Raw genomic sequence first — 13,789 nt, forward strand, 5'->3', positions numbered from 1 at the left:
GGAGCAGAAAGGAACTTCTGGCTCACTCCTGGGAGGAATGTGATGTGCAGAGTAGCTCTTGTTCACTTCCAATGGAAGAGCAGCAACTGGAAGGTGAGTTAAGGACAAGTCGGAGGAGTGAAAAGAGCATTTTTTTCAGGGTCTCCTCCTTGTGCAGGGTATTGGGCTAGACCTTCACGGTCCTTCCAACCCTGTTATTGTGTGAGGCTGGGAGCAAGTAGGGCTGTTCGATTTCTTCCACGCCATGGAAGCAACAGGGTGAAACAAGTCAGTTGCTGCTACATGTTCCTTTCCTTCCCTGGTGCTGCTTAAAACTGGTGGCTGCAATTTTCTGCTGGTGGGAAGATTTAAAAAGTCTCTTTCAAGTTAAATTTGATTCTTTGGTAATGGCTTTTCTCCAGAAATTATGAGTGCTCCATCACTGGAGGCTTCTAAGAAGAGATTGGATGACCATTGGTCTGAAATGGTATAGAATCTGCTGTCTGAGCCGGGGATTAGACTAGAAAACTTCTAAGATCCCTTTCCAACTCTGTTAATCTGTTATGGACGTGCTGTTTTCTTGACAAAAATATCAAACTGATCTGCCTCTGATCTCTTCTGGGGTTTATGTTTTTTTTAATTTCCATCTCTAGCCAGCAACCATGGTATTTCCTATTGGCGCCCCATCTGTGTATTAACCAGGTTCAACTGTGCTTAACCCACCCCCTTAAAAAAAAAGCTATTGAGGACCTTTTGGGATGGTTGTATAGGTAGTCCTCACTTACCACTTGTTCCCTGAGCCTTCAAAGTTACTATGGCACTGTAAAAGAAGACGTACACCTGGTCCACAAATTTGTGGTCATAGCAGCACTTCTTCAGTGACCACACACCAGCAATTCCTGTGGTTTTGAAGGTGCAGGAAAATTTCACCAATTCAACTTCTACCAACTGTTGCACATTTCTGATGGTTGCAGCATCTCACACTCATGATCCCCATTTGTGACCTTCCCAGCTAGCTTTTGACAAGCAAAAGAAATGAGTATACCGGCAGGAAATTGCAAGTCACAGTGATGTGAAATTGCCTTTTAACAACTCACCGTGATTTGCTTAACAATAGCAGAGGAACAGATGTAAGTTGGCAGTCATGTGACATCATGCTTAATGATTGGGCTGCTTAGTGACAATGACAGTAAAAAAACGACAGTATTTTCTGCCCTTATTTGGAGCTGAGGACGTCCATGAGCAAAACTAGTGCTTCAAATCTTCCTGAGGCTTTAAGTATCATTTCATTCAGTTAAGCCCCACATCTCTAAAGTTAGCTCAGATGTTTTGACTATAACCATTTTAGGACATTTTTGAGGCTGAAACACATGAAGTTTTTCCGTATATATATTTGTATTTATATTTCTCTCTGTATGCATATGTCTACAATTGTACAATCTATCTTTTTTATTTTATAAAAAGAAAGCCAAAATAGAGAAGCCATATGTGGAAAAAATAACATCTTGTGATTAAATATCTTGTAGAGCCACCTTTAGCAGCAATAACTTGAAGTAATTGTTTTCTGTATGACTTTATCAGTCCCTAACATCATTGTGGAGGCCCACTCTTCTTAAAACATTGCTTCAATTCATTGAGGCATTTATTTTTTGCACATCTCTCCTGAGATCCTGGCCCAGCATTTCGATCAGGTTGAGGTCACTAGGCCATTGCAACACCTTGATTCTTTTCTTTTACTGTAATTCTGTTGTAGATTTGCTGGTGTGCTTTGGGATCATTGTCCTGTTGTATAACCTGATGTTGGCCACGCTTTAGCTGTTGGACTGGTGGCCTCACATTTGACTCTAGAATATTTTGGTATAGAGAAGAGTTCATGGTCGACTCAATTATTGCAAAGTGTTCAAGTCTTGTGGCTGCAAAATAAACCCAAATCATCATCCCTCATTCACCATGCTTGACGGTTTCAGTGGTGGGATTCAAATTTTTTTTACTACCGGTTCTGTGGGTGTGGCTTCGTGGGCATGGCGTGGCTTGGTACTGTAAAACCTGTAAAATCTCCATTCCCATTCCACTTCAGGGGAAAGATACTGCAAAATCCCCATTCCCTCCCCACCCCACTAACCTGCTTTCCAGCTCCGTTCTCCTGTGCAGGGCAACTAAAGAAGACCCAGCCAATCAGCTGGGACTCTGGAGGCGAAGAATAGATGGGGGCGGGGCCAGTCAGAGGTGGTGTTTGCCGGTTCTCCAAACTACTCAAAATTTCCACTACCAGTCTCCAGAACTGGTCAGAACCTGCTGAATAGCACCTCTGGATGGTATGTATGAGATTTTTGTCAAACATAGCACTGTGTATTACGGCCAAACAATCTCCATTTTGGTCTTGTCTGTCCAAAGGACAATGTTTCAGAAGAATTGTGATTTGTTCAGATGCAACTTTGTAAATATTAGTTGTGCTGCCATGTTTTTTTTTTTTTTTTTTTAGAGAGGAGGCTTTCTCCTAGCAACTCTTCCAAAAGAAACTTACCTCTCTTTAGTCTTTTTCTGATTATATTTGTCATGAACTTTAAAATTTAACATGGTCACTGAGGCCTGCAGAGTCTGAGATGTAACACTTTGGTTTTTTGCTATTTCTCTGAGCATTGCATAGTCTGACCTTGGGGTGAATTTGCTAGGATGTCCACTCTTGGGAACATTGTCTTGAATGTTTTCTACTTCTAAATAATCTTCCTCGCTCTAGGATAAATTTTAAATTATTTGAAAATGTCCTTGTAAACCTTCCCATTCAATGGGCAGCAACAACACCACAATGCTGGAGACAAGCAAACTCCTTCAACTTTGGCTTTTATAGAGGTACTTGCTGATGATCAATTGATCAAGGGCACTCAAAGAGTGTGCACTTTCTTTTTCGCATGACTGTATTTGCCAACAAGCCATTTTATGCTTGAATGGATTTTATGCTTGGATCTCAGTAGTGTTCCATGTGTCAAATGAATCATAATTAATGTAAGAGATTATTCCAGCATTGTGGCATGTTTGCTTTTTTGTTGTAATGTATACTCCCCCCCTTTTTTAACAAAACAATTTATACATTGGTTTTTAAACCAATTAATAAACAATTAAAGTTATACTTTTGTTTGAATCTTACAGACAAAGATGATGCCAATAAGAGAACTCTAGACAACTGAGAATAACAAGCAACATTGAAAAGGAAAACGAATTGAGGCAGAAATACATCTATTTTACATTTCCTTTAGAAAACCACACAATTCTTCTCCTTCTCCAGCAGCCGAGAGACAAAGGAAAGAAAATCAGTAAGAAATTTCAACCTGGAAAAAGTAGAATATGCGGAAGTCAAAGATACATTACATGAAAAAGTCAAGGGAGATTGTTTTTCCATTCAGAAAAGAGGGAAATATCTGGAAGCCAGTGGGGAGGAAAAAGTCAATTAGAAAGTCATGTAGGGCAGACAGTAATACAGGTCTCACCCTGTGAGGAAGAAAAGGGCTTGAATCAAAGCACCACTAAACAAGGGATCTCATATTTTTTTTTGACCTCCTCAAGAATATCGGTGGAAAAGCTCCATAGATACGCCTATTGTGGGAAAAGCACAGATTGTAAATCACAGCTTCTTGTAAATCACGAGATGATCCACACTGGAGAAAAGCCATATAAATGCTCTGAATTTGGTAAAACTATGGTCAGAATAGCTCCCTTGTGGTGCATGGAAGGATCCACACAGGAAAGGGTTCCCATGTGGTTACTGCTTTGGTGAGCAAGGCAATCTGGTGATACATCGGAGGACTCACATGGGAGAGAAAATCTTTGAATGTCCTGATTGTAAGAAAAGTTTCATTAGAAAATCTCACCTCGTGGGACACCAAAGGACTCACACAGGAGAGAAACTGTTCTGTATTAACATACTCCAAAAGGTAAATTCTCATTGGTCCGCACGAACTGCATTCTGATTGGCCTACTCAACAACCGTGATTGGCTTACTTGGAATCGACCGCGATTGGCCGAGCTGATCGCGGGAGATTCAAAGTACTGTCATTGGCCGACGAGCCGCGAGCAATCCCTATATGAAGGGCTGCCGTGGGTCCAAGATCTTGTACAGGTCTATACAATGAAATAAAGAGCTTGAAGTACACTGGTCTCGCGTCTCTGATTGGAACCAATCTACCCAATCTAACACTGGCGACGAGGATGGGATCGTGAGACAAGAGACCAACCGAGCATGTGGCGAATCAACACTGAACGACCAACGAGATGGCCGGCAGCAACTCGCCACCCACACCCTTCGACCAGGCAGCCGAGGACTGGGAATCATACATTGACCGATTCCTAATGTTCCTCGAGAGCAGCAATTTAAAGGATGCCAACGGACAGAAGAAGAGGGCCGTGTTCCTGACGCACTGCAGGCCCGCAGTGTTCAAGATGGCCAAAGCTCTAGCCAAGCCCGCAGACGTGAAAGAGATGGACTGGCCCGACCTCGACTGGCTACTGCGAAGCCACTACGCCCCCACCGTGCCCAACCTCATCAGACGGCACGAGTTCTATCGGAGGGACCAGAAAGAGGGCGAGAGCATCAGCAACTTCGTGGCCATGCTCAGGAACCTCGGGGGCATGTGAGGGTTCACCGACATGGACGAGGCTTTGCGAGACCGCGTGGTCCTCGGGCTCAGGGACCCCATCCTCCAGAGCTGGCTGATGGCAAGGGCGGACATCTCAGTCACCGAGGCCATCGCCGAAGCAACTGCAGCCGAAGCCACCAAGCAGTCCGCGGCCCGAATGCGGCAGATGAACGCAGCAGACCGACCCACAACCGTGGAAACGGCATCAACCCCGGAAGGACGTCCGGAGGCCAGCCACAAGGCCACCACCACACACCACGGGGACCTCGACTCCTTCTCTGAGACCGAGGATGAGGAGATCCACCGACTGCAGGTGGAACGAGACCGGCGGGAACGGCGAGGCCGTAAGTCGGGGTTCCAGTGTGCCGGGTGTGGTGGCGACTATCCCCGCTCAGAGTGCCGATTCCTCGACGCCATCTGTCAGCACTGTGACAAACGGGGGCACATCGCCAAGGTGTGCCGGAATAAGAGGAACTACAGCCCCGGCGACGAGACGCAGCCCCCGCGATGAGACTGCACCCCCAGGACCAGAGACCGACACGCCGAGAGCCAGTGGAGCCAGGACGGGAGGAACAAGCGGTTCAGCGAGGCCCGGCGCAAAGAAGAGACCCATCAGACGGTCATCATTGGGCACTCAACTACCCTCGACGCCCGGAAAATGCACGTGGAGGTAGGCATCGAGGATCAGCCATGCAAGATGGAGGTAGATTCCGGATCCTACCTCTCCATGGTCTCCTGGCGTACAATCAAGCGCCTGGTGCCTACCATCCACAGGCACAAACTAGAAAACCAGAAGCTGACCCTGAAGGACTATCAGGGAAACTGCATTCCCGTGGTCGGGATTGGACATTTTAAAATAACATTCAAGGGGCATGCAGAGGTGCTTCCGCTTACCATTGTGGACAAAGACCACCCAAGCCTGCTGGGACTGCAATGGTTTGCGCCATTGGGGATCGAGGTGACGGGCATCAACCACGTCGCCGAGGCAGACTGGGAAGAAATGCTCGTGAGGGACTTCCAGGAGGTCTTCAACGGCGACCTAGGCAAGTACCGGGGGTCCCCGATATCTTTCAACCTAAACCCGAACATTGCCCCAATCCGCCTTAAGCCACGGCGAGTGCCATTCACGCTCAAGCCCCAAATCGATGAGCAATTGGACAAGCTCATCGTGCAAGGGGTCTTAGAGCCGATAGACCATGCCCGGTGGGAAACCCCTATAGTCACCCCGATCAAGCCAGATGGGTCAGTGAGGATCTGTGGTGACTACAAGGCCACCCTCAACCATGCCCTGCAGCAGAGTGCTTACCCCGTCTCAGTGGTACAGCACCTTCTGCACTCACTGAGGGGAGGCAAAGTCTTCGCAAAACTCGATCTGGCACAGGCATACCAGCAGCTGCCAGTCGACGCTGAGACAGCAGAGGCGCAACCCACCGGGGGGCATTCTTATGCAAAAGACTCCAATTCGGAGTCAGCGTGGCACCAGGGGTATTCCAGAGCCTGATGGAGAGACTATTACAAGGGATAAAAGGGGTGGTACCCTACTTCGACGATGTGCTAGTGTCAGCTACAAATAAAACCCAATTGGAGAGCCGCCTAAGGGAGGTCTTACAGAAATTCAAAGACACCGGGCTAAAAGTGAAAAAAGAAAAATGTCAACTTTGCACAGAGAAAGTTAAGTTCCTGGGATACCTTCTAAACAAAAACGGAATCCACCCCACGGAAAAAAAGGTTAAAGCCATCAGAGAAGCCCCTAGACCGTGAAATAAAACAGAACTGCAGGCTTTTCTTGGACTTATTAATTTTTATAATGTTTTCCTGCCCCAGAAGACGACCACAGCGGAACCCCTTCATAGGCTGCTGGACAAAACAGCCACCTGGGCCTGGGGGAAGTGGGAAGAAAATGCTTTCAAACAAATAAAAGACCTACTAACATCAGACGCAGTCCTCATGCAATACAGCGAGACCTTACTGTTGACCGTGACCTGCGACGCTTCACCCTTTGGTGTCGGAGCCATCCTCAGCCACACGCTGCCAGATGGGAGAGAAGCACCCATTGCCTTCTTCTCAAGAACGCTGTCCAAGCCGGAGAGGAACTACAGCCAGCTGGACAAGGAGGCCCTAGCAGTAATCACCGGCGTGAAGCGCTTCCACGAATACCTATACGGTAGGACCTTTTCAATTATTATCAACCACAAGCCGCTGCTAGGGATACTGGCAGGGAACAAGGCCACCCCGAACATACTGTCACCAAGGATGACAAGGTGGTCCGAGTTCCTTGCCGCCTACAGCTACCAACTGACACACCGACCCGGGAAGAACATCACACATGCAGACGCGTTGAGCCGCTCCCCCCTGCCCGACCTGGAGGACGACCCAGCACCCACAACATCGACACTGCACATAGAGACACTACCCAATCCACCCCTGACCGCGTCAGACATTGCCAGAGAAACTAATAAAGACAAACGGCTGGCGCAGGTCTTGAATTGGGTGGAAAAAGGGTGGCCGGAAACCGACGGCAGTGAGCAGTTTAAAACCTTTTGAAACCGGCAGACCGAACTGTTTATGCAGAAGGGTTGCATACTTTGGGGGGACAGGGTTGTGATCCCTGAAACTTTACAAAAAAGGGTATTGACTATGTGGCCAGGGATGGACAAACAGATTGAAACTTGGGTGGCCTCATGCAAAAATGCCAGGAATCCAGACCAAGCCCGCCCTCCACCCCAATCCTGGAATGGGAGACCCCCAGGGGACCATGGTCTAGGATCCATATAGACTTCGCCGGACCTACCAAGGGACACACATTCCTGATAACGGTCGACGCTTACTCCAACTGGCTGGAGGTGAGCGCCATGAAATCCACCACCACAGAGGCCGTTATCAAGGAATTAAACAGACTATTCACCACCCATGGTCTACCAAACGTGCTAGTGTCAGACAACGGGTCACAATTTACCGCACTAGCTTTCGAAAAATTCCTGGCGGAACGGGGCATACGGCATGTGTTGACAGCGCCCACCCATCCGGCGGCGAACGGGCGGATGGTCCGTTATACAAAACGGGCACATGGTCCATTATACAAAAGACGCCATAGAAAAAATCAAAACCGGGGACATACAGGACAAAATAAATAAAATGCTATTAATACAACACATAACACCCAACACAACGACCAACAAAAGCCCAGCAGAACTACTAATGGGAAGAAAATTACGGTCCCAGCTAGACAGACTGCACCCCACATACAATCCCGAGAAACCCCCAGACTCATCAAGCAAACACCGAACATTTACCCCAGGAGACACGGTATATGCCAAAAATTTCACAGGGGACCCGCTCTGGGTACTGGCAAAAATAACCCAGGTAACGGGCCCCTGGTCGTACCGGCTACAAACGGACGACGGACAAAGCTGGAAGTGGCACATCGACCAACTAAGGTCAAGAACAACCACCGACAACACGGACAGCACACAAACACCACAAACAATCACTAATAAAGAAACCAGAGAGGGGGGGAAACTTCAAACAATAAACAAAGAGGGGAAGAAAACTCTAAAACACAAACTGAACACCCCCAAACCAAAATAAACCAGCAATACTCACTGGCAGACGACGACCCCTCAGCAGACGAACAACCGGGAGCTTCACCTGGAAGGAGCAGCCAAGCCAGTTCAACCAGCCCAGAAAGACCAGGCGGGAACAGCAGAACCGGCAGCTCAACCGACCCGGGTAGACCGGGTGGGAGCTACCACAGTAGGCCCGGCTCACCCTTCCAGGCGGTTCCATCGAGAAGGACGAGAGTGACGAAGAGTCCATCCGAACCGGTCGAAGACCAAACAACAACTGAGCTGCGCAGGTCAAATAGGCAGGTACGGAGCCCCGCCTATCTGCGTGACTACGTAACCACGTCCCGTAGGACTGAACCAAGAGGGGAGGGGTGTTCTGTATTAACATACTCCAAAAGGTAAATTCTGATTGGTCTGCACGAACTGCATTCTGATTGGCCTACTCAACAACCGTGATTGGCTTACTTGGAATCGACCGCGATTGGCTGAGCCGATCGCGGGAGATTCAAAGTACTGTCATTGGCCGACGAGCCACGAGCAATCCCTATATGAAGGGCTGCCGCGGCTCCAAGATCTTGTACAGGTCTATACAATGAAATAAAGAGCTTGAAGTACACTGGTCTCGCGTCTCTGATTGGAACCGATCTACCCGATCTAACAGAAACCCTTTGAATGTCCTGATTGCGGGAAAAGTTTCAGTCAGAATATCCACCTGGTGATACACCAAAGGAGTCACAGAGGAGAGAAGCCCTTTGAATGTCCCAATTGTGGGGGGAAATTCAGTCAGAATTCCAAACTGGTGAAACATCAGAGGATTCTCATAAGAGAGAAACCATACCAATGTCCAGATTATGGGGAAAAAATCAGTTGGAATTCTGATCTACTGATACACCAGAGGACTTATACAGGAGTGAAGCCATACGAGTGTCCAGAGTGTGGAATAAGTTTCACTTACTGTTCTGACCTAGTGAAACACCAGAGGACTCACACAGGAGAGAAACCATATGAATGTTCAATCAGAATTCCAGCTTGGTGAGCCATCAGTTGACTCATACAGGAAAAAAATCGCATGAGTATCCAGATTGTGGGAAAAGTTTCAGTCGGAATTCCAACCTGGTGATACACCAGAGGACTCACACAGGAGAGAAACCCTTTGAATGTCTGGTTTGTGCAAAAAAATTTTGTCACTGTTTTGACCTGGTGAGGGACCAGAGAGAAACCATATAAATGACTTATAAATCATATAGGTTTACACATAGGAGAGAAAGTCAAGGAAATCCACATTAGGCAAAGGTGATAAGTTTAGAGAAGGCTTAAATTTCATTTTTGATCCGTCATTGGAAGTGTAGCTGAGAAATTGACTGTTTAAGTTGCAGCCTGATTCATTTTACTGAAAGATATCTCAAAAGTAGACCTGTGATTGGAGAGAAAAAAGGGAAAATATTAATTTGATAACGGTGTACTATCTTTTTTTTTTTGTTATCAAGCCTTTCCCTCTCCACAGGATCCCTATAGCCATTTCCCCCCTCCCCAGGGTCCCCACAGGCCTTTTCTTCCCCATAGAGTCCCCACAGGCCTTTCCCTCCCCATGGGGCCTCCACAAGCCTTTTCCCCACCCACAGGGGTCCCCAAAGGCTTTTTTCCTCCCCTGCTGCATCCCCACAGGCCTGACTCCCACCCCACCAGGCCTCACAGCCTCCTCCTCCATACCCTTTGAAGATCTCTGAACCTCAAGCTGGTGAAGCAGGCCAGGACAGGCATCCCAGGGCCACACGACGGTATCCTGGAAGCAGCCGTTATTTTCAGTATGCTCGGGATTCATCCCTGGGCCATGTGGTGGACTTGTGGAAACGGCTGCCATTTTGTCACAGCTGCCTTAGAGTCAAAATGGCGGCTGCTTCTAATCACTGTCACATGGGAGAGGGAGAAAACTGCTCTGTTTTGCTACCTTAACACTGTGCAAACTGCATTAAGGGATTGTGGGTGCACTGAAATAATGGATGGAAACTGAACAAGGAGAGATTTAAGCTGGAAATAAGGAGAAACTTTCTGACAGTGAGAACAATCAACCAATGGAACAGCTTGCCCTCGGAAGTTGTGGGAGCGCCATCACTTGAGACTTTCAAGAAGAGATTGGACTGCCATTTGTCGGAAATGGTGTGGGGTCTCCTGCTTGGGCGGGGGGTTGGACTAGATGACTTACAAGGTCCCTTCCAACTCTGGTTATCTGTTAAATCTGTTAAATATTGTTCTCTCTGTGTGACCTAATGGAGACTTCCGTGCAGGCAGGTTTACATGGCATTTAGCAAATATCAAATTTCCTCCTTCAGGAATGAATTGGCACTGTGGGTGCTCTTGGATGCAGCCCTGGCCAGCAGGAATGAAGCTGGCTCCCTTGGAGTGTCTGGCCTGATGGTGCTGCCATGTCCTAAATCCTTGGGAGCCACAGGAAATCAGTCATAACATTTTGGGATTGTGGGAAAACCTTCCTCCCCCCCTCCCCCCGGAAGAATGAAATATTTTGGGTAATATCAGAATATTATATTTCCCCAAAGGAGAAATGTGGAAACATCCTTTTAAAGAAAGAAAGCAGACTTGGTCTTTCTTAATAGCCTCCAGCAGATATTTTGTGTTCATTAAGAAAGATTGGGCCAGCCTATTCACAAATAAAAGACCTTCAACTCCAGCGATGGGATTAAAATTTATATTCTCCACCATCCAAATTCTAGGAACAGGAGTCCCTAAAGATTCTTAGTCATCCAGGTCATGGTTGTCCCAAAGATGCTTTTTCAGAAGGCAACTGGACATTCTTGTTTGTTTTCTTTTGAAGACATTTCGCTTCTCATCCAAGAAGCTTCTTCAGCTCTGTCAGGATATCATTCCCCACTATCTTGTCAGAGCTGAAGAAGCTTCTTGGATGAGAAGGGAAACATCTTCAAAAGAAAACAAAACAAAACAAGGAAGTCCAGTTGCCCTCCTGAAAAAGCACCTTTGTGACATCTAAGAACAGGACATGACCTTTTAGGACATAATAGGATTAATCCACTACCATTAGATTAGCCAAAGACACAGAGCTCACTACATTGCACAACCCCAGCATCATCACTTAAACCTGTAAAGATCCAACCAGTAATTCAACCAGTTGGTTAGCAGCCCTGGAACCACAGGCTCAGAGGTGGTATTCAGCAGGTTCTGACCAGTTCTGGAGAACTGGTAGCGGGAATTTTGAGTAGTTCGGAATACCACCTCTGACTGGCCCCGCCCCCATCTCTGCTCTCGAGTCCTAGCTGATCGGCTGGATCTTCTTTTGTTGCCCTGCACAGGAGAATGGAGCTGGAAAGCAGGATAGTGGGGTGGGAATGGAGGTTTTGCAGTACCCTTTACCTGGAGTGGGGTGGGAATGGAGATTTTACAATATCCTTCCCCTGCCACGCCCACCAAACCATGCCACACCATGCCCACCAAGCCACGCCCATAGACCCAGTAGTACTCAAGGTGGAAATCTAATTCCTCTGGAAATTGGGAAGGTTGCTCAGAGCAATTCTTTAGGTTCTGTGAGAATGAAGATAAAAAGATACTACAGGTGATCCTTCACATACAACCACAATTGAACTGGGCTTACCTAGGAAGAAAAAAAAAGGGTGTGTGTGTGTGTCATCCTATTCTTCAAAGCTCCTGAAAGCAGGACAAGAAATAACAGAGGGAGACTTATTTGAAAGGGACCCAACCTAGAATTAAAGAGAAACTTCCTGTCAGTAAGAACAATTAATCAGTGGAATGCCTTGCCCCCAGAAGTTCAGCAGAGGTTTTTAAGAGGAAACTGGACAGCCATTTATCCGGAATAGTATAGGATCCCCTGCTTGGAGAATTGGTCCCTTCCTCCAACTCTTATTCTGTCATTCTGTAACCACCTCATGACTATTTAGGGCTCAGCATGTAGCTAATTTTCACAAGTTAAGTAGTGTCACGTTTCTCTATTTCACTTGGATCGGTTGCAAAGATCGGTTGCTCGGAGTCGAAAAAGACTCAGTGGCATGTAATCAGTGAAAATGTCTTGCAAAACGCCTTAATAGGTAGAGACAGGACAAGCCTGTTTTACTGCCTCCTATCGGGAGATGGCGGTCAGATGGGCAACATTGGTGCCTAGAAAGCCGTCAATAGTAGAGTAGAGTAGAGGTATCTGGGGCTGAGCTTTAAGGAGTTAAAACATCAAGTACTGCATTGCTAGAAAGGAGGGGAGGGGAGGGGAGGAGAAGCGCAGGATCTACCGGATCACTCATGGGAGGAAGGTGATGCGCCGAGTAGCTTTTGTGCTCTTCCCAGGGTCAAAGCAGCAGCTGGAGGGTGAGTTGAGGACAGGTTGGAGGAGAGGCTGTGAGCAAGAAAGGCTGTTTGGTTTCCTCCCCAGCGTGGAAGCAGAGAAGCCACTAGCATATGGGTGTGACCTTGGAGGTCATCTGGTCCAACAGCCTGTTCAAACATGAGACAAGTGGCTGTCCAGTATCTTCTTCAAAGCCTCTAGTGGTGCAGCACCCACAACCTGGGAAGGCAAGCTGTTCCACTGTTCAATTATTATCAGGAAATTTGTTCTTGTTTCTAGGATGCTTCTCTCTTTTCATTGGTTTATCCATTACTTCTTGTCTTGCCTTCTGGTACTTTGGAGAATAAGTTAACCGTCTCTTCTTTGTGGCAGCACCTCAAATATTGGAACAGTGCTTATCATGTCACCCCTAATCCTTCTTTTCACCAGACTAGACATACCCAATTCCTACAACTGTTCTTCATATGTTTTAGTTTCAAGCCCCCAGTCGCGGTTGTTGCTCTTTCATTTCTACTGTCAATAAGTTTTAAGTCCAGTATAGTTGACCCTCTAATTACGTCTTCTACTTTTTTGCACAACAAAGTTGTCAGGTTTGTGAGGAACCTTGAAGAAGAAGCTGGACAGCCAATTATCCAGAATGGTATGGGCTGTACTGACTGAGCAGGGGATTGGACTAGAACAGTGATTCTCAATCTGTGGGTTGCGACCCCTTTGGGGATCAAATGACCCTTTCACAGGGGTCGCCTAAGACCATCGGAAAACACATATTCTCGATGGTCTTAGGATCTGAGCCATAATTTTATGGTTGAGGGGTCACCACAACATGAGGAACTGTATTAAAGGGTCGCGGCATTAGGAAGGTTGAGAACCACTGGACTAGAAGATCTCCAAGATCTCTTCCAATTCTGTTGTTCTGTTATGGACCTGCTGGGGTTGTTTGTTTGTTTTGGCAATAATATTGGATTGATCTGCCACTGTCTTTTCTGGAATGTTTGCTTTTTTTATTTCCATGTCTTGCCAATAAGCATGGTATTTCCTATTGGCACCCCATCCATGTATTAACCAGGTTCAACTTTGTTTAAGCCAGCACTTTTTAAAAAATAATTATTGAGACACTTTGGGATGATCAGTTATATAGGTAGTCCTCGCTTACCACTTCTTCCCTAGGCCCTCAAAGTTACTATGGCACTGTAAAGGCACATACACAGTGGATCCACAAATTTGTGGTCATTGTAGCACTCGTTCAATGACCATATGTCAGCACTTCCTGTGGTTATGAAGGTGCAGAAAAA

General features: G+C 46.9%; 3 protein-coding genes across 3 annotated transcripts in view; all 3 read left to right on the top strand.

The window, feature by feature from the left end:
- On the top strand, positions 1-4,869 carry LOC148131702 (uncharacterized). Its single transcript, XM_087953346.1, has 2 exons — positions 1-93; positions 3,127-4,869. The coding sequence occupies exon 2, from the start codon at positions 4,246-4,248 to the stop codon at positions 4,606-4,608; it is 363 nt and encodes a 120-aa protein (XP_087809472.1). The 5' UTR covers positions 1-93; positions 3,127-4,245; the 3' UTR covers positions 4,609-4,869.
- A 7,584-nt stretch (positions 4,870-12,453) lies between these two features.
- The window catches only part of LOC113432086 (uncharacterized), a 110,475-nt gene continuing 109,139 nt past the window's right edge, over positions 12,454-13,789 (top strand). The window contains exon 1 of the mRNA XM_087953087.1: positions 12,454-12,520. The gene's annotated coding sequence lies outside the window, so the exon portion shown is untranslated. The remainder of the gene's footprint in view (positions 12,521-13,789) is intronic.
- Positions 12,455-13,789, top strand: part of LOC113427233 (uncharacterized) — a 47,247-nt gene continuing 45,912 nt past the window's right edge. Inside the window, exon 1 of the mRNA XM_087953224.1 lies at positions 12,455-12,520. The gene's annotated coding sequence lies outside the window, so the exon portion shown is untranslated. The remainder of the gene's footprint in view (positions 12,521-13,789) is intronic.

Source organism: Notechis scutatus, chromosome 2, assembly GCF_049901735.1.
Source record: "Notechis scutatus isolate UNSWTSFEM ecotype Mainland chromosome 2, rNotScu1.2, whole genome shotgun sequence".
Taxonomy (NCBI): domain Eukaryota; kingdom Metazoa; phylum Chordata; class Lepidosauria; order Squamata; family Elapidae; genus Notechis; species Notechis scutatus.